Below are 19,864 nucleotides of genomic sequence, written 5' to 3'. Positions count from 1 at the left end.
TGGCAACAATTACAACATTTCCGGCGGTTTCAAGTGCGGGGCATCAAGAGAAATATTATGTGATTAGCAATTTTACATAAGTCGCCCTCCTGCCAGACTGTGCAGCTCTGATCGCTGCTGAGCGCCATACGGATCGCTTTAGGTCTGCACGGAAAATCTTAGGTAATGATTTCAGCTGCCTGATGCGTTATTTCACGTCTGTCAGGTAATGAATGGCGACAAGTGATTGTTGTGGGGAGACAGCGGACGTTTCCCCCCGGTTTCTGGGCTGAGAGCTCTCGGCTGGGTGAAGCCCAGCACTTTCTCCAGATGATTCATCCCTCATGTTAGAAATCTGAACTTTTGTTTTTATTTCACTGGTCTGGACCAGGAATGACGGAGCGCCCCGGTGCCCTGGAGAGACTGCGGAGGGACTGAGCCGGGACCGGAGCTCTCCTGGGCACATTGCTGCCTTTGTGCGGGACAATCCTCCATTCTCGGGCCTGCAGTTACCCCAAGGGAAGAGTGCAGGTAAAGAAAAGGATGGACAGATACGGGGATCGCTCGCCAAGCGCCATCTTAAGCAGTTGCGCTCCTCGGATCTGAGCGGACTCGCTGCATTCTTTGTTCAGGCTTTCCTCCCCGCATCCAGTCCCGTTAGTGACAGCTCCTGCACAGGCTGAGGGGGTGTAAAAGGAGGGGAGAGAGGAGCTGATGCCTGGGAGTCAGTCTGCAGCGCGGCCAGCGAGTGAACTTGTCACCTCCTGTGGATGCGTCCCGTGGAATCGAGTGGATCAGCCATGCACTGCCTCCTGTAAGCCCTGCTCTGTGGGTATGTAATCCGGGCGGGTGGGCACAGGCTGACCCTCACTATTGCTTTGTCTCCTGCAGATGTCTCCACGTCCTCCTGCTCTGGTGCCTCGGGGTGCAGGTATGTGACTCCTCCACAAAGTGATGGATGGCTTTATTGTCACCTCTGGGGGTCTCAGCTGTGTTTTGTGGGGGTCGTGTTGATGTGAACTGTTCATTTTGTACATATAGAGGAGAAAGAAAAAAAAAAAAAGCTTGCTTAAAATCCACATTTTTTCTTGCCAGTGGAAGACTACTCCCTTTTCCGTTTTTTTTGCACTTTCCAAAGGAGATGAGATTTTTTTCCCTAAATTGATTTTAATTACGTGACCACAGAAGAAAGTTGAAGCAATAAATGTAACTAAATGTGAGCAGGTTTGGGGAGAAGAGTAACAGATCCTCCTTATTTATACAACATTCCAGCCATAGAACAAAAATGTTTGCGATTTTCTTGGCCCCGGCTGAGGCTCCTCTGGATGTTACCGGCGCACACGCCCTGTGGTTGAACTGCGGGAGGTTGGCACACTGGTACCTCCAACATAGTCTCCTGCACAGGTACCTCCGACATAGTCTCCTGCACAGGTACCTCCGACATAGTCTCCTGCACAGGTACCTCCGACATAGTCTCCTGCATAGGTACCTCCTACATAGTCTCCTGCACAGGTACCTCCGACATAGTCTCCTGCATAGGTACCTCCTACATAGTCTCCTGCACAGGTACCTCCGACATAGTCTCCTGCACAGGTACCTCCGACATAGTCTCCTGCATAGGTACCTCCTACATAGTCTCCTGCACAGGTACCTCCGACATAGTCTCCTGCATAGGTACCTCCTACATAGTCTCCTGCACAGGTACCTCCGACATAGTCTCCTGCACAGGTACCTCCGACATAGTCTCCTGCACAGGTACCTCCGACATAGTCTCCTGCATAGGTACCTCCGACATAGTCTCCTGCACAGGTACCTCCGACATAGTCTCCTGCACAGGTACCTCCGACATAGTCTCCTGCATAGGTACCTCCTACATAGTCTCCTGCACAGGTACCTCCGACATAGTCTCCCGAAGGAGGGAGGCAGGGACTTATTGGTGCTTTTCTCTGTCCCATTCCATCTTGCAATACATGTTTACAAACACTATGGTTGCCCTCATTTAATGTCTTCTTCACATTCTGGCAAAATATTTTTTTTTCCCCCTAAGAAGTTAGGAAATGAGAGCTTGAGGTGCCAAGTAAGTGTTATGTACACCTGCCTTCAGAAATAGGCTTTCCTGTCCTCTGGAAGCTATGGTGTCACGCTGGGAGAAAGCCTCACTTGGAACGTGTTTGACTTGTCTTGTTAATGACATCTGAGACTTAAGTGTGTCCTGTAATGTGCAAAATAAGTGGAAAAATGCATGAGTAAGACTAGATATGACATTTGCCAGATTGCTGGTGCTGTATTAGCCCTTGGTGGCTGTAATTTAAGCGCTGATTTTCTAAGTGGCATTTGAAACACTTTGTAAAAACAGTGTACGGATTGTATAATAAGTTGGGAATTCTTTGAAACTGCATACTCCTAAGCCTGCCAGGAAGCATATTGCAACATAGGGAATACACATTAGAAAAGTGCTAGCATACTGATTTCTGGATAAAATGTGCTTTGGAAATTTGATTGTTCAAAGATTGATCCAGGCTTTCTGGCTTGATATTGTATATTGTACTCTTTGCCTAAAGGTACCCCTTTGGAAATACAGAACAGGACATTAATCAGGGCTTTTTTTCTTATTCCTTTCAGTGAATCTGACGAAATTTGGCGTATTGCCTAGAAAGCACTTGCTAAAATCTGATCTTCTGCTATAGCAGCTTTAAAGCATAGGACATTATTGGCATTTATACAGTTGGAACCTGTAGTTTTCCAAAGCAATAAAATGTACATGGTGTCTATTAGAACCACGCTTCAGAGATTCACACAATGCGTTTTTCCAGGTCTTTTTTAACATTGGCAAAATGAACTTTTTCTTTTCTATTTTTTAGTAATAGTGGTGAAGAAATGCTTTGCTATTACTGGGTCTGAGTCTAGCTTTTAAAGAATATCTGTTGGCTGTATGGCCATGTTGGTTTTACTGAGTAGTTGTATCCCCAATAAAAAAAAATAATAAAGGAGCCCACGTTTCTTTAGAAACCTGCATTGTGTTGTTCTTCTGTTTTTCCTCCTTAAAGGGAACCTGTCACCAGATGTTTCCCTATTAAACTAAAAGAATCCCCTTCTGCCGCTCCTGGGCTGCAGTCTATGAAGGAGCACCTTGGCCTTGACTCCCCTTCCAGACCCCAAAAATAACTTTATAAAACTTGGCCCATGGCCGTTAGGTATGCTAATTACCTTGGTTGGCCAGATGGGCGGGCTCATTTTCTGCTCCTCTATCCCCCTCCTGCCACTGATCGCCGTCCTCCTTCCTTGATTGACGGGATAACGCCCTCAGTCATCCTCCTCGTCGCATTTTCAAATCTCGCGCCTGTGCAGTTAGGTCTGCTCGCGCAGGCGCAGTTCGCTGTGCCATATCGCGGGCAGAGCAGAAAACATAGCTGCCCTCACTCGCGCCGGTGAGCTAAAAGCGCAGGCACGAGATTATGGGCGGGTACGCTTATGGCGCCGGTGAGGTCGGCCCTGTGCATCATCATCGGCAGGAGGGGAATAAAGGAGCAGAAAATGAGCCCGCCCATCTGGCGGCTAAGTTTTATAAAGTTATTTTTGGGGTCTGGAAGGGGAGTCAGGGCCAAGGTGCACCTTCATAGAATGCAGCCCAAAAGCTGCAGAAGGTGATTCTTTTAGTTTAATAGGGAAAAATCTGGTGACAGTTTCCCTTTAAAGAGGTTGTACCGGATGATTTTATTTTTTTAACTATGGACTTAAAGGGAACCAATCACCAGTATTTTCATATATAACATAAAGCCAGTGCTATACTGGCACTATCAGGTTGATTCTCTACATACCTGTAGGGGTCAGCTCTGATGTTTAGGTTTTGAAATCCAAAAAAGTAAAGTTTATAAAATTAGCTGCTTGTTGAGTGACAGTTGCACTGGAGCAGATAATATATTCATAGTTATCCCCTCCCCCTGTTAGAATTAGCATAAGTATTATGCAAACGATTCACTTTGTCTGTTGCAGGACCTGTGTGAGGTCATAACCATGTAACCATGTGACCAGAAGGGGCGGGGCCTCAGCCAACAAAGCTGGATACCAGGTCACATGGGTATGACCTCACACAGGTCCTGCAACAAAGTGAGTCGTTTGTATAATACTTATGCTAATTCTAACAGAGGGAGACGATAACTATGAATATATTATCTGCTCCATTGAATCTGCCACTCAACAAGCAGCTAATTTTATAAACTTTACTTTTTTGGATATCAAAACCTATACATTTGATCTGACCACTACAGGTATGTAGAGAATCAGCCTGATAGTGCCAGTATAGCACTGGCTTTAGATTATATACGAAAATCCTGGTGAATGGTTCCCTTTAAAGGGAATCTGTCAGCACATTTGACCTATCTAAGCTATTAATATGGGCATACAGGTTATAGAATGCTGACAAATGTTATACCTGTAATTCCTCATATCAGATGCCTTGTTGTGGAAAAATCATCTTTTATCACCTTATGTAAATGAGCTCTTCCAGGCTATAGGGTGGATGCTGCCTGGAAGATAAGTGCACCTCCAGAGCTTATTAAAAATAGAAGAGGCGTTACCAGTGTGATGTGTGATGGCCACTCTCTGCTCTCACTGCAGAGGTGTATCTAACACTTCTGGAGGTTACTCTCAGCTTCAACCTCCATCACACAGGCAGGCAGTGCTGCTATATTTATTGCTGGTGATACCACCCTCTCCTCCAAAGCTGCGATCTGATTGCAGGATCGGATCACAAATTATTGATTAGCAAGCTGGACGTGGTAGTAGAGATAATAGATAATATAGCGATATACCACTAACTGAATAAAATACGCCTAAAATATACCTTTTATTAATAATTATTTAAAACCATATTGAATGGTAAAATCATGACAAACTAGCACATGCCACCGTATGGTAGGACGAGAGAATATGGGGTACTCCCTCACTTCATACACCATACACACAGCTGTTTACTTGGATATATCAATACGTGTGCAATGCAAAGCACACTTATCTCACAGTTTTTTCCTTATAGACATATCCTACAGCTTTCCCAACAAACAGTGACTCACATAGTATACAGCATAACACTGTCAGCCACCCACCGTCAGGAACGCCCAAATATAAAAAGAGGAACGATCTCACCACGGTATTGGTGTTGATTTAAACGGGGTCACTGTTTAAACATCAGATTAATGGGTCGTTTCTGGGTCCCCCGGTTTTCTTTCCCAGGTACTCCATAGGATCCAGTTCTCAAACCCTTTCTGACTCAATAAGCGCTCAACTCTCAACGCGTTTCCCTACTCATCAGGAGAGCGGCGTATACGGATGCAGAGAGTGTCCTCACACCACTGGACACATGCTATTAAAAAAGAACAATAATCAGTCTCAAAAACACTTTACAGTGATAGTGGGCTAGCGGTGTTCCCCTATAGCCTACTTACCGCACTTATGGCCTCCCCCGTGTACCGACCTACACAGCCATATAACGTCTGCTAGACCGCGGGTATTTAAAGCCGCCGCCGCTATGGCGTGTGACGTCACTTCCGTCTAACCAGCACATGACCGGAAGTTGTAAGCGCCACCCGATGACGCGTGCGCGTCACCATAACGCATGGTGGAACGCAACCCACTGCGCATGCGCGGTCGCAGTGGGAGCGTATGCTCCCCGTACAAACTCAAATTTCTTTAACCCCATCATTTCTGAATGGGTGAATGGTGCCGGGATTAAGGGACAATTCCCTCAACTACCATGCAGTTATGGAAACCCGCCGCAGTGTGGTAACCACCAAACCGCCGGCGGGTAGTCCAGATGAATAAAGCCAAAGCCCATAAGGCAAGGAAATGCTCATTTCTTCAGTATAGAAACAGAGACAAAGTGAAACCCCCCCTAGGAAAGAAATTCATTGTATAGGTCAGTGCTACCCCAAAAATTAACTTTAAAAACAGATTCCAAAAACGCCATTTCTTTATAAACTTTCAAATCGGGACCAGGACCACTCCAGATCATTTTGACAAGGCTCTACCGGGGCAGGAGAAAAAGAGAACCCTTCACCAAACTACCTACTAATCTCATAACACTAGTCCCAATTATCTCCTACCTATCATGTGGGGGTCGGCACCCTAAAAAGACGGTGATTGGTGCCCCCACTCGGCCGACGACTGGCCCTCCTAATCACTGAGCCTAACCACTACACAAAGGGTGCAAAGGACAGTGTTTCATTCAAGCCCCTCGGTTTTGTAGTGCCCAGCCAGTAGATCCATTTGGTTTCTTGCCTCAAGATCCTGTTGTCCCAATCCCCCCCCCTTGGTGGCACTGGTATCACATCAATTCCCTAATGTGGTTTCCTTTACAGCAAAATCTGTATCCCCACTAAACTTCCTCGTAATTTCTGTTTGCTCTTTCAACAGGGCATCTAGATTACTCAAGTTCTTTTTTTCTTCCTCTAATAATAAGGTCATTAATTTCAACGAGCACTCTGTTACCTCCCTTTGCCAGCTCGTGATTAACTCGGAGTTTTTGTACCTATAGTTTGGAGTCAATGATATCCTTAAATTTCTCGGGACAATTTTATCTTTCAAATAGCATTCAAGAGATTGGATCTCCCACCAAGATGTTACCCTATTCTTATAAATTTTTGTCAATTCTCTGAACGCCCCATTAATTGAGGGTGTATATTTCTTTTGTACAAAATTTCCTTCCGAAAAGACTTCCCTTGCCTCTGAAACCCAAACACTCGTGTCAATTCCGGTTGCCAAGAAGCCAGCCATATCCCAGAATACAAATTATTGATTAGCAAGCTGGACGTGGTAGTAGAGATTTTTCGAACGTAATGAATAAAGAATATGAAATTAAGACCTTCATAAATTGTAAATCTAGAGGAGTCATCTACAAAGCGACTTGTAGATGTAATAAGGAATACGTAGGAAAAACCAAGAGGGAGCTGAGAAGAAGAATAGGAGAACACCTCCGGGATATCAGATTAAAAAATGATACCTCTCTGGCACGGCACATCAATGATGAACATCAGGGAGACTCTAGATTCATCTCCTTTCAGGGAATTGATGTGATACCAGTGCCACCAAGGGGGGGGGATTGGGACAACAGGATCTTGAGGCAAGAAACCAAATGGATCTACTGGCTGGGCACTACAAAACCGAGGGGCTTGAATGAAACACTGTCCTTTGCACCCTTTGTGTAGTGGTTAGGCTCAGTGATTAGGAGGGCCAGTCGTCGGCCGAGTGGGGGCACCAATCACCGTCTTTTTAGGGTGCCGACCCCCACATGATAGGTAGGAGATAATTGGGACTAGTGTTATGAGATTAGTAGGTAGTTTGGTGAAGGGTTCTCTTTTTCTCCTGCCCCGGTAGAGCCTTGTCAAAATGATCTGGAGTGGTCCTGGTCCCGATTTGAAAGTTTATAAAGAAATGGCGTTTTTGGAATCTGTTTTTAAAGTTAATTTTTGGGGTAGCACTGACCTATACAATGAATTTCTTTCCTAGGGGGGGTTTCACTTTGTCTCTGTTTCTATACTGAAGAAATGAGCATTTCCTTGCCTTATGGGCTTTGGCTTTATTCATCTGGACTACCCGCCGGCGGTTTGGTGGTTACCACACTGCGGCGGGTTTCCATAACTGCATGGTAGTTGAGGGAATTGTCCCTTAATCCCGGCACCATTCACCCATTCAGAAATGATGGGGTTAAAGAAATTTGAGTTTGTACGGGGAGCATACGCTCCCACTGCGACCGCGCATGCGCAGTGGGTTGCGTTCCACCATGCGTTATGGTGACGCGCACGCGTCATCGGGTGGCGCTTACAACTTCCGGTCATGTGCTGGTTAGACGGAAGTGACGTCACACGCCATAGCGGCGGCGGCTTTAAATACCCGCGGTCTAGCAGACGTTATATGGCTGTGTAGGTCGGTACACGGGGGAGGCCATAAGTGCGGTAAGTAGGCTATAGGGGAACACCGCTAGCCCACTATCACTGTAAAGTGTTTTTGAGACTGATTATTGTTCTTTTTTAATAGCATGTGTCCAGTGGTGTGAGGACACTCTCTGCATCCGTATACGCCGCTCTCCTGATGAGTAGGGAAACGCGTTGAGAGTTGAGCGCTTATTGAGTCAGAAAGGGTTTGAGAACTGGATCCTATGGAGTACCTGGGAAAGAAAACCGGGGGACCCAGAAACGACCCATTAATCTGATGTTTAAACAGTGACCCCGTTTAAATCAACACCAATACCGTGGTGAGATCGTTCCTCTTTTTATATTTGGGCGTTCCTGACGGTGGGTGGTTGACAGTGTTATGCTGTATACTATGTGAGTCACTGTTTGTTGGGAAAGCTGTAGGATATGTCTATAAGGAAAAAACTGTGAGATAAGTGTGCTTTGCATTGCACACCTATTGATATATCCAAGTAAACAGCTGTGTGTATGGTGTATGAAGTGAGGGAGTACCCCATATTCTCTCGTCCTACCATACGGTGGCATGTGCTAGTTTGTCATGATTTTACCATTCAATATGGTTCTAAATAATTATTAATAAAAGGTATATTTTAGGCGTATTTTATTCAGTTAGTGGTATATCGCTATATTATCTAGGATCGGATCACAGTTGCATGACACTCAGCTCACGCTGACAGCACAGTGGGAACCAAGGGTCATTAGCATATTGCAACAAATGCACTTGCATCAGATGCTATACCACCGTGTGAATCCAGCCTTAGGGTAAGGTACTGCCCTAAATAAAATGTAGGGAATAATATTTATAAAAACAATGTCTTTATTAATATAACAAAAAAAAATGGTGTTAAAAATACAAATCAGTGCCTCTAAATGAGGGACACATAGGAGTCCATTAGAATAAATAGGTAAAATGGATCAGTGGTAGATGCAATGATGGGAAATGTTAAATTAAATATAAGACACTTATAACTCTCTGTGTGTGTGTAACGATAATTCATAAAGTGCTATAATATGAGGACCTTCGCAATTTATATTCAAAAATAGTGGTCAATGTGACCATATATTGTGCGATAGGTGACTAAGTCTGCTATTAAGTATACACAGGGAAAAAGTGAAAAATAATTACATAGTACCAAAGTGCATCTGTAGTTTTATCTGAGAATGTTGTGATGGTAGTAACTGACTCCGCGTCATTCCATCCCGATGCACGTTTCACCCAGCTTCTTCAGGGGGCACGTATGAGACAGAATTGATAGTTCTGTTAAGGGGATAGAGTTAGTCGGGATAAAGCTATTGGGGATGATTCGTCACAGCTTTTACACTAGAAAACTGTCGTACTAGCTGTGAAAAGTTGCAAAAACTGGAACTTGGAATTAGCCCCAAATTTTCATGACAGTTTGAACCAGCTTCACTGAAATTGGCAGAGTTGGGTTGGAGCCGGGACAGGAAATAGTTATGCCCACCTGTTTAATTAATCAAAAGTGTGAGTGTTTCGTAATTAACTGGAGTAGCATTTCTGGCACGCCACTTATAAGCTGTGCCTAATTAAGTGATATGCGCCTCTTAGTGAATTCAGCACCTTGTACTCCAGCAAGACTGGAATTTTATCTATACCAAATTTGATAAATCAGCCTCAATGAATTCTTTATATCTGTGTGAAAAAAGTAGATTCAAATTATAATTTCATGTTTTGAGTTTTTCTTTCTTACTGGCATCAAACAAATCCGGCACCACTTATCTTTCTTTTTCAGGTGGATAATACATTGAAATAACATGCACAGTGCAGGCCTTGGTAGAAAGCTATCTGATACAGTATTTGTTTTTGACCCACCACATACATATAAAACTGCATAATAAAATATATTACATCTATGCCTTAGAACATAATAATAATAATAATAATAATAATAATAATGAACATTTCTTAAGCTAAGTTAACCAGAATTCTGTTGAAATTTGTACTTAAAAAAAATAATTGGCATAAATAGTACGGTACTGTGCAAACGTTTTAGGCAGGTGTGGAAAAAATACTACAAAGTATGACTGCTATTACAAATAGAAGTGTTAATAGTTATTTTTTTTTATCAATTACCAAAATGTAAAGTGAATGAACAAAACATAAGTCTTAATCAAACCAATATGTAGTGTGACCATTAGTGATGGGCGGACCTGGACTAAAAAAGTCTGGATCCGCACGGTTTCAAAAGTATTCGGGTGTTGGGCCTGGGCCTGGAGTTCTCAGTGAACTCCGGCTAATGATCCGGATCTGGCAACTTGGGAAATAAAAAAAAATAATGGAAAAATAAAAATGAAGCAAGCGCTTTATACTTACCAAGGCTCCGGAGCAGCTATAACTGCTTCCGGGTCGCTCACTCTTCTTCCAGGGGACCGCTTTTTTGCCTCATACTTATTTACTGCTTCCCCCGCCAGTCCTGGCGTCTATGATTGGTTGCAGTCAGACGCGTCCCCAGCTTTCTGTGACAGTGTCTGATTGCTTGCAATCACTATGCGCTTATCTTGGCTGTGTATTAAAATAAGAGGAACCGCATGCGGCGTTTTTTTTAAACACAGGTGGAGGACCATGGGAACCTCCAGCTATGACCGCAAAAAACCTGAGAGATGTCGCCACTCATCAATGCTGCTCATTCTCTACCTGAAGCCCACAGCAGGCAGTCATTGTTCTATGGCTGCACGCTGTCACTTCAGATGTAGGCCAGCTGGAATTGTCATGGAACCTCGGGTGGATTATGTTGGACCTCTGTGTCTTGGAGGGTAATACATTGGTGAAATAGGGTGTGTTTTTTGTATTCTATTTCAAATAAAGAATTTTTTTGATGTGTATATTTCTTTTCACTTACAGATTAGTAATGGTGGGGCCTCATAGACACCTCCCATTACTAATCTAGAGATTAGTGGCAACTGTGAGCTCTTATTGACCCAATTGCCACCACATCAGGGCAATTGGGAAGAGTATAGTATATGAAGGTATAGTGTCAGGATTATCACATCTAATGGATGCAACAATCCTGGGCGGCTGCAGGCTGCTATTTTTAGGCTGGGGGCCCAATAAACATGGCCCCCCCAGCCTGAGAATACCACCCCAGCTGTCGGCTTTATCATAGTTGGGTATCAAAATTGGAGGCGACTGCACTCCGTTTTTTAAAATCATTTATTTAATTTTTTTTAAAAAATGCATGCAGTTCCTCTTATTTTGATACATAGCGCACGGATGAGGGCTGCAGCTTATAGCCGTATGCTTTATCTGTGCTGGATATCATAATATGGGGAGCCCCTTCTCCAAATTTATTTATTAATTTTTATACCACGATGAGTGACTTGCAGACAGGGTATGTGATTGCATGCATGCAGTCAAACGCAGGAGACTCGGTAAGTACAACGTTCTTGCTGTAATCCTCCATCCCTTCTAGCATCTTTTTTAAGTGGCGCATTGTGGTCCCCATAGACTTTTATGTCCACAGGCATCCGGCCAGATATCCACGATCAATTCCGGGATGAAACTAATTTGATTTTTTTTAAGTCTGGTTAGTCTTCCGAATACCTGATATCTGCGAGTTCGCCCATCACTAGTGACCAAGCTTAGCCTTTAAAACAGCACCAGTTCTCCTAGGTACACTTACACATAGTTTTAGGAGGCACTCGGCAAGGAGATTGTTTCAAACATCTTGGAGAACTTACCACAGATCTTCTGTGTAAGGAGGCTTGTTCATATCCTTACGTCTCTTGGTGTAATCGCACATAGAATCAATGATGTTGAGATTAGAGCCAAAGACAACATCTTCCAGGAGTTTGTATGTTCTCCCTTTGTTTGCATGGATTTCTGCTGGGTTCTCCGGTTTCCTCCTATATGATAAAGGCATAGCAATAGGGAATTTACATTGTGAGCCCCAATGGGAACTCTAATGATAATCTCTGTAAAGCACTGCGGAATATGATGGTGCTGTATAAGGAATGCATAATAAATAAATACATAATATAATTACTTTCAGCACTCCATGTTCTTCTTTATGCAGCAGATAGTTATGAATGGCATTAGTTGTATGTTTGGGGTCGCTGTCATTATTATTATTATTATTATTATTATTTATTATTATAGCGCCATTTATTCCATGGCGCTTTACAAGTGAAAGAGGGTATACGTACAACAATCATTAACAGTACAAGACAGACTGGTATAGGAGGAGAGAGGACCCTGCCCGCGAGGGCTCACAGTCTACAGGCTGCAGAATAAATTTAGAGCCAATCAGATACGTTCCTGATGATGTTGCATGATTGATAAGTATTTGCCTATAATACGCAGCATTGAATGTCCATCATTATTTCCTCCTAACTGCAAACAGGCCCTCACAAATAAACTGCTTTCTGTTATAGTAAAAGATGTCAAATTTTGACTATCCATAGCACGTTACCATTTTCTTCATCTCAGTTCCTGTGTTTGTGTGCATAAAGTCGCTTGGCTTTTTTTTCATGTCAAAGGTATGATTTTTGGTTTCAATTCTTCCATGGAGACCACTTCTAGACAGACTTCTGCAAACAGTACATAGGTGTAAGTGGGTCATAGAATCATAGAAGGTTACCTACTGGAGGGAATTGGACCTCTAGGGTCGTCTGGTCCAATCCCCTGTTCACAGCAGGATCACATTGGTTGCTGTCAGTTCTAAGCTGATGGCACATCTGGATATCTTTTGATTTAGAAGGGAAGTAAGAATGTGTCGTTCATCCACTGTACTAAGTGATGATACGGCACTGATGGACACTGGATTTCAGTATCATAAAAAAAACTGTGTGGGATTATATGAAGAGACAGAGTGCTTTGCGAAAGAAGATCTGTGGTTCATTCTTAAAAATGTTTGGAATAACATCCCTGTTGGAAAGTGGACATGGCTTGGAATATGCCAAAGGGATTACAAAATAGACATACAAGTGCTGCCAGCATTGCTGCAGAGGTTAATAGGGTGGGGAGTCAGCCTGTTAGTGCTCAGACCATGCCCAAGAAAGTTAAGGCACGTGGATATCAACTGCTTTGATCGACTATGGTGAGGCCTGTTCTGAATGGAACCTCTCTTGCTAAACCGCTGTATGGTCTTGGCAACCGTGCTGCAGCTCAGTGTCAGGGTGTTGATAATCTTCTTATAGCCTCAGCCATCTTTATGCAGAGCAACAATTTTTTTTTTTCAGATCCCCCGAGATTTCTTTTCCATCAGGTGCCATGTTGAACTTCCAGTGACCAGTATGAGATAGTAATGGGTCGGTCGCGAACGATCCGACACACAGATCCAGCTCTCTGCTGTCACCGACAGGAGCCGGATCACCAATGAGAGCCACTAAAATATCTAAACGGCTCTTTTCGCCCCTGAAACCCTGCCCACCCGCGACTAAACTCCGCCTACTCAACAATCTAATTTGTCACTTATAAGTGGTCATGGTTTAGCTACGGGTGGGCGGGGTTTTTGCGGCGTTACTATCTTAAGTATGTGTTCACCTCGGGTGAATACATATTTAATAAGGAGCCGAAAACAATCTGACAGATCCGGCTCTTTTTGGTGAGCGGAGCCATGGGAACCGGATCACCAAAAAGAGCCGGACTGCCCATCACTAGTATGAGAGAGTGTGTGAGTGATAACACCAAATGTAACACTCCTGCTCCACATTCACACCTGAGACTTTGTAACACTAACGAGTCACATGACAGTAGTGAAAGAAAATGGCTAATTGGGCATAATTTGGCCATTTTCACTTGGGGTGTACTCACTTTTGTTGCGTTTTAGACATTAATGGCTGTGTGTTGAGTTATTTAGAGGGCACCAAATTTACACTGTTATACAAGCTGCACACTGACTAGGAGTAACTGAAAGACCATGAGCACTAAAGGCACTTACAAATCGAACAAATCCTACTACAATTCAGGAGTAGTAGCCAATATAAAAATAAATCTTTATTGAACAAATATTAACAGATATTTAAAAAAAAAAACAAAACACACAAAAACATTATTAAAAGGAGAATGTCAGACAAGGACAAGATCACACAGAAAGCCTCCCAAATTTAGAAAAATCCACTTGCAGCAATTGATGAAACAAATGGTTATCAGTAATTGACATGAATAGGGACATGTAGAGTCACCATACATATACTGTGGAAAGTCAGTGTTGTAATAAAGGATCTAAGTCCGCAATGCAACTAGTGAGAGTAGATTAAAAAAAAAGACCTTAAGGCCTCTTTCACACGTTCGTGAAAAACCACGCACGTTTTTCATGGACGTGTCAAACGTGCGTTTTGCCCTCCGTGAGCCGTGTTTATGGCACACATGTGTTCTCCGTGTGTTATCCGTGATAACACACGGAGAACGGGAACTTTCTGCTCACCTGTCCCTGGCATTGCTGTCCGTGGTGCTGATCTTCGGTCTCCGGTCCTGCCAACTCACCGCTGCTGCTGCTTCCGGCCGGAGTGAAGTGAATATGCAATGAGCATAATGAGCGGTGGTCGGAAGCAAGTGACAGCAGCGGCAGAGACAGCAGGGCTGGAGAAGGTGAGTAAAGTTTTTTTATTATTTTCTCAGACACGTGTGTTTTCTCCGGCGCGTGTCACACGGAACACCTCCGTGTGGTCCGTATGCGGGCTGTGTGACACCCATGATGCCGGAGAAAAACGAACATGTCTACGTGTGGAACACACGGACACACGTATGCTCCACACGTACACACGGTCCATGGCATGGGTCTACGTGTGCCCGTGTCTCCGGTACGTGAGGAAATGGACCAAACACGTGTCGGAGACACGGACGTGTGAAAGAGGCCTAAGACATACAAGGGGACAAGACCCAAACACAACGCTGCAAGGCTGAGAACAGGTAAAAGAAAAGTAAAAGTGGGAAAACAGAGACCTGCGTGATGGCCAAAAGGAGCCCTCCTGAAGTCCATTTCGAGTGTAGCTTCCTCCTACGGTGAAGAGGAGGTCCTGGCTGTGGGTATTTATGATGCAGCTTACGAATCAAAAAAGGGTAGCTTGTATAAGACACTCACTCCCCGGTCATTATGGCTAGAACAACATGATGATGTGTCTGACTTCGCTGTTACAATGTAAGTTTTGAAGCATCAGAACCAGGCTTTACAGTGCCTTACCACTTGGCATGAGCAAACCCTAATGGTAAGTTCATACTTGACATCGCAGCCAATCAACTAGCTTTATTGCATGAGGAATATGCCTGTACGCTGCTGTGAGCAATAAGTAAAAAAAATATTATGTGGGCTCTTGCCTGTTTTTCATATCCCAATCAGGTAAAGCAGACAACTGAGGACTGCAACCCTCAGCTGTTTGCTTTACCTTAGCTGGTTATCAAAAATAGATGGGACCCATGATATTTTTTAAAATTATTTAAATAAATCATATAAAAAAAACGGCATGGGCTGCACCCTATTTTTGATAACCAGCCAATCTTGACTAATGATTATTAGAGATGAGCGGACCCATGGAAGTTCAGGTTCTCTGGGCTTTGCCATAATTTAGTTAAAAGTTTGGTTTGTGTCCCAGACTTAACCCCGGACCTCAAACCCTATATAAAGCAATAAGGACCCAAACTTATTTGCTGTAAAATGGTCTCTCTCTCCTCTCTGCTTCACTCCAGTACAGTCTTTCAACAAACTAAGTTAGTATATGAACAGCACCCAAAGTTGGACATGGAACATGAAAAGTCTGTGTTCGAGTCTTAGACCCAGACACCCGCTGTTCAGTATGAGCCCTGAACTTTACAGTTCAAGTTGGCTCATCTCTAATGACAACTCATTCTTGCCTTATCAGTGATTGGAGTGTATCAATTTCTGTGTTTCTGTTTGTTCACCCGCTTTTTGAGGATTGACCACATGTTCGCAAAGGGATTGATATCTTGGAGTTTCCTGGCCATGGACCGAAAAAGTAAACTTTTTATTCACAGAGCCACTTAGTTATCACTTTTGCCTTGTGACATGGTGCACCATCATGCTGGAAAATTCATTGTGTATAACCAAATGTCTTTTGGATTGTTGGAACTAGTTGTTCTTGGAGGATATTTAGGTATCATTCATTATTTATGACAGTGTTCTTAGCAAACTTGTGAGTGGACCCACTGTCTTTTGTTAAAATCAACTCCACTCATGAATGATCCTAGGAAGCTTTACTGTTGGCATAACATGGGACTCATGGTAGTCCTCACCTTTTCTTCTCTGGACAGATATTCTTCCAGATCTGCCAAACAGTCCAAAGCAGGTTTAAACAACTTTACCTCAGTCCTCTTCACTCCATTATCTGAATTTCCCGCAGAATTTCAGTTTGGCCTTAATATTATTTTTTAGAACTGACTTTTTATTGCCCTTCTTGGCACCAGGCCAGCCGCCAAAAGCTTTTGTCTCACAGGGCATACAGATGGCCTCTCATCTGCATAATCCTGGCACTTGCTGGACTTTATTAGGTGCTCAGAAGCCCTTTTTTTTTTACAGCAATTTAACTTCTCGTTGAATTTTTCGATGATCCGATAGATGGTTGATTTTGGGGCAATCTTACAAGCATCAATGTTCTTGTCTATAAACCCTTGTTGATACAGAACTATGATGACAACATGTATTTCCTTGGAAGTAACCATGATTAACAGAAATAGAGATTAATTTCAAGCAGCAACCCCCTTTTTCAGCCATCAGCGTGCAGTCATTTAGCATAGACAGAGTGATTTCAGCTGTTTTGTTGTCTTTGACATACTTTCTCACCTGAGCTAAGATCCCTGAAATGATGTAGCAAGTCATTTTGAGGTAGGGCTCAAATTCAGTGGGTGTTTTTTTTATTAAGTTAAATTTTTATAGAAATAAATAACTGCAAATTTTTGCAATCCATCTGATCTTCACAACAATCTAGATTTAATAAAACAAAGGCAGAAAACTTTGTAAAAAACTAAATTCGTGTGTCTCAAAAAGTTTAGCCATAACTGTATTGCACTACTGTACAATATTATACATTGTTACTTATCATACCAGGGTTGTATTTAGTGATGTGGTCTTTTCAACTCCTACTCCTCTACTTTTTATGGTGTTGAATTTTTTGTTGTTATGGGACCTGCTCTGTATGTGCCTGGTGGGGTGATAAAGGTTTTTTTAAGTGATTTGTACATATTTTGCTCGTCTACATAAACATAGAAGAACAAAAGTATAGTATAAAGTATAGTAGAACAAAAAAGGGAAAGCAAAGCCACAGAAAAAAGAATTACAATACCCGAAGAAGTTTAAGTTAACATAGCAAAACAGGTCAACAGTTTTTACCTGCCCAGGTAAAGGAAAATAATGCACTAACAGGGTGCAGCAGCCCCCCTTAATAAAGGCAAATGCAAAACAGGTGCAAAATACTGATGAGACAACCACTCACAACCAACCAATTTCTGAAGGAGGTGATTGCATAGTATGAGAATTAAACACAGATAAGGATTAAATTGGGCACTGATCACACAAAATATCTTGCATTATAATTATTTTTATCTAGGATGTAGCCAGGTCCATCTATGTTGGCCTTGTAAACTCGGTGCATGTCTACGGTGTCAGTATTTTACACCTGTGTTGCCTGTGCCTTTATCAAGGGGGGCTGCTGCATCCTGTTAGTAAATTCGATTCTGTGACCTGGGCAGGTAAATGCTGTCAAACAAAAAAAGGGCAATAAAAAGGGAAAAAGAAAAGAGACAATAGTAGGAAAAGCGGTGGAGAAAACGGAAGAAGGATTTAAAGAAATGGAAAAAATAAAGAGCTAAATTATTAGATAAAGTATGAAATGAGAAATTGTCATACATTGAAAATGAAAAAATGATCAATATTTTGGCATGGACCATTTAAGTATTTAGATTCAACATAATGTCAAAAAAGAGCATGTGAAAAATAGGTTATTACCCATAATAGGATCAAGGAACACGCCACACCACCTCCTCAATGCACGTTTTGTATCCTTACAGCACCAGTCCAGTGTTTTTTTTTTAATCTCAATGCTGCTTTAAATGTAACCCCCTGCCCCTTCCCTCTTCGGTGGCTTCATTGTTAATCACCGCTGCTCTGGTCAGTCTCCTGCGATTTGTGACCTCCTGACTGTTCCAATGTTTCCTGAAGCGCGTCTTGTGTTACGCTTTTAATGTGGTAAAGCTAAAAGCAAAAGAGCGCAAAATAGTGCCTTACCAGATATTAAAATAAAAATATGTTACTGTACACTCGCCTAGTGTGGTTGTGAAAGTAAAAAAAAAAAAGCACACAGATAATAGACGGCTGCCCCAGCCCCATGTGTAGATATCTTCAATGCTGGAGAGTAGAGATGGTTAACGCCGCGGTGTCGCCAAAGGATGATAAAAAATTGTTGATTTAATGAAAGATTATTTTATTCTATAGGTCTACCACAAAAATCAAGGGTATTGTTAATTTTTCTGATCCTAAAGAAGAGGTCCTCACCTTGAAATGCGTAGACCTATGGAATAAAATAATCTTTCATTAAATCAAGAATTTTTTTTATCATCCTTTGGTGACAGCGCGGCATTAACCCCTTCTACTCTCCAGCATTGAAGATACGCTTTTAATATGGAGATGGTGAAATCCCCTTTGGTGTGTTTTTTAATCGAGAAGAAATAAAGAAGGAATAAGGAATTTTAAAACAGTGTTGGATTTTCACTTTTCTCTTCCTTCTTCATGTCATGTGCGCGCCGGCCACAGGATCTGTGCACTGATCTAAAGGAAATCCATGTGGCTTCTACAATGACTCCTAAGTGGTAAGCTGATATATTTTTTTTTTTCTGTAACCGCGTCTGTGATTGGTTGCAGTCAGACTGCACCCCCACCCTCAGTGCTATCTGTGATTGGTTGCTCTCACACTACCTGTCTTCTAGAGTCCCCAAAGTTTACTGTAAAAATAAATAAATAATTGAAAAAAAAAAAGTTATGCGGTCCCCTGTATTTTGAAACTCAGTGCAGATAAAGCAAGTAGCTGGAGGCTGCAGCCCCTACCTGTCAATTTTATTTTGGCTGTCAATTAAAATAAATAATTTAAATAAATAATTTTATAAAACATCGGGGGGTCCCCTGCAATTTTGATACCCAGCCACAATAAAGCAGATAACTGGGGGCTGGTATTTTTAGGCTGGGGAAGCCCATAGTTCTTGGACCCTCCCCAGCCTAAAAATAGCACACTACAGCTGCCCCACAATTGGCCCCTCTATTACTAGTCGTGTAAATAAAAAGAAATAAACACAAAACAGAGAAAAATTATTTACATGGAAAAGCAAAAAACACACTCTTTCTCCAGGTTATTAAACCCTCAAACATCCCTGCAGGTCTGATGTATCCATACCACGATGCCCCACGATGATCCCGGCTTTGCTACATCCTGAGGTCACAGTCCGCAGTCACAGTAAAAAACATGACCGATCACTGTGGCGTGCAGGACACACTGATTGATGGAGGCACAGCTGTGATAGGTGACGTCAATGAGTTCACCTGAGCTTATAGCTGGCTATTCTCATGATACCCCAGCTGTGACCTCAGATGAACTCATTGAATTCAGTGAACTCACGTCATGAGAACTCATTGAACTTAATGTCAGATTACATATTAGGTTATGTGCGTACGTTGATTATTTGGTTGCAGAAATTTCTGTACCAAATCTGCATAAACTAGCAGAAAAATGCAACAAAAGTGCAATGCGTTTTTGACTCATTTTTGCTGCATTTTTCTGTTGAGAGATGCAGATTTGGTGTAGAATTTTCTGCAACCAAATACTCAATGGGTGCACATACACTAATCCGGTAATCTAGAATTGAATTCTTGAGTTCACTTGAGGTGAGTTCAATGAGTTCACCTGAGGTCACAGCTGGGATACAGTGGGAATCGATACCTGTGACCTCAGGTGAACTCATT

General features: G+C 42.6%; 1 protein-coding gene across 2 annotated transcripts in view; it reads left to right on the top strand.

The window, feature by feature from the left end:
* Positions 1-210: 210 nt before the first annotated feature.
* Positions 211-19,864, top strand: part of FGF18 (fibroblast growth factor 18) — a 325,706-nt gene continuing 306,052 nt past the window's right edge. For both annotated transcript variants that reach the window (XM_075342281.1, XM_075342280.1), the window contains exons 1-2: positions 211-793; positions 871-910. In XM_075342281.1, the coding sequence (XP_075198396.1) occupies positions 750-793; positions 871-910 (84 nt within the window). In that variant the 5' untranslated portion in view covers positions 211-749. The remainder of the gene's footprint in view (positions 794-870; positions 911-19,864) is intronic.

The sequence above is a fragment of the Anomaloglossus baeobatrachus genome, chromosome 4, assembly GCF_048569485.1.
Source record: "Anomaloglossus baeobatrachus isolate aAnoBae1 chromosome 4, aAnoBae1.hap1, whole genome shotgun sequence".
Taxonomy (NCBI): domain Eukaryota; kingdom Metazoa; phylum Chordata; class Amphibia; order Anura; family Aromobatidae; genus Anomaloglossus; species Anomaloglossus baeobatrachus.
The sequence above is the reverse complement of the archived record's forward strand: the minus strand, read 5'-3'. Positions and strand labels throughout refer to the sequence as shown.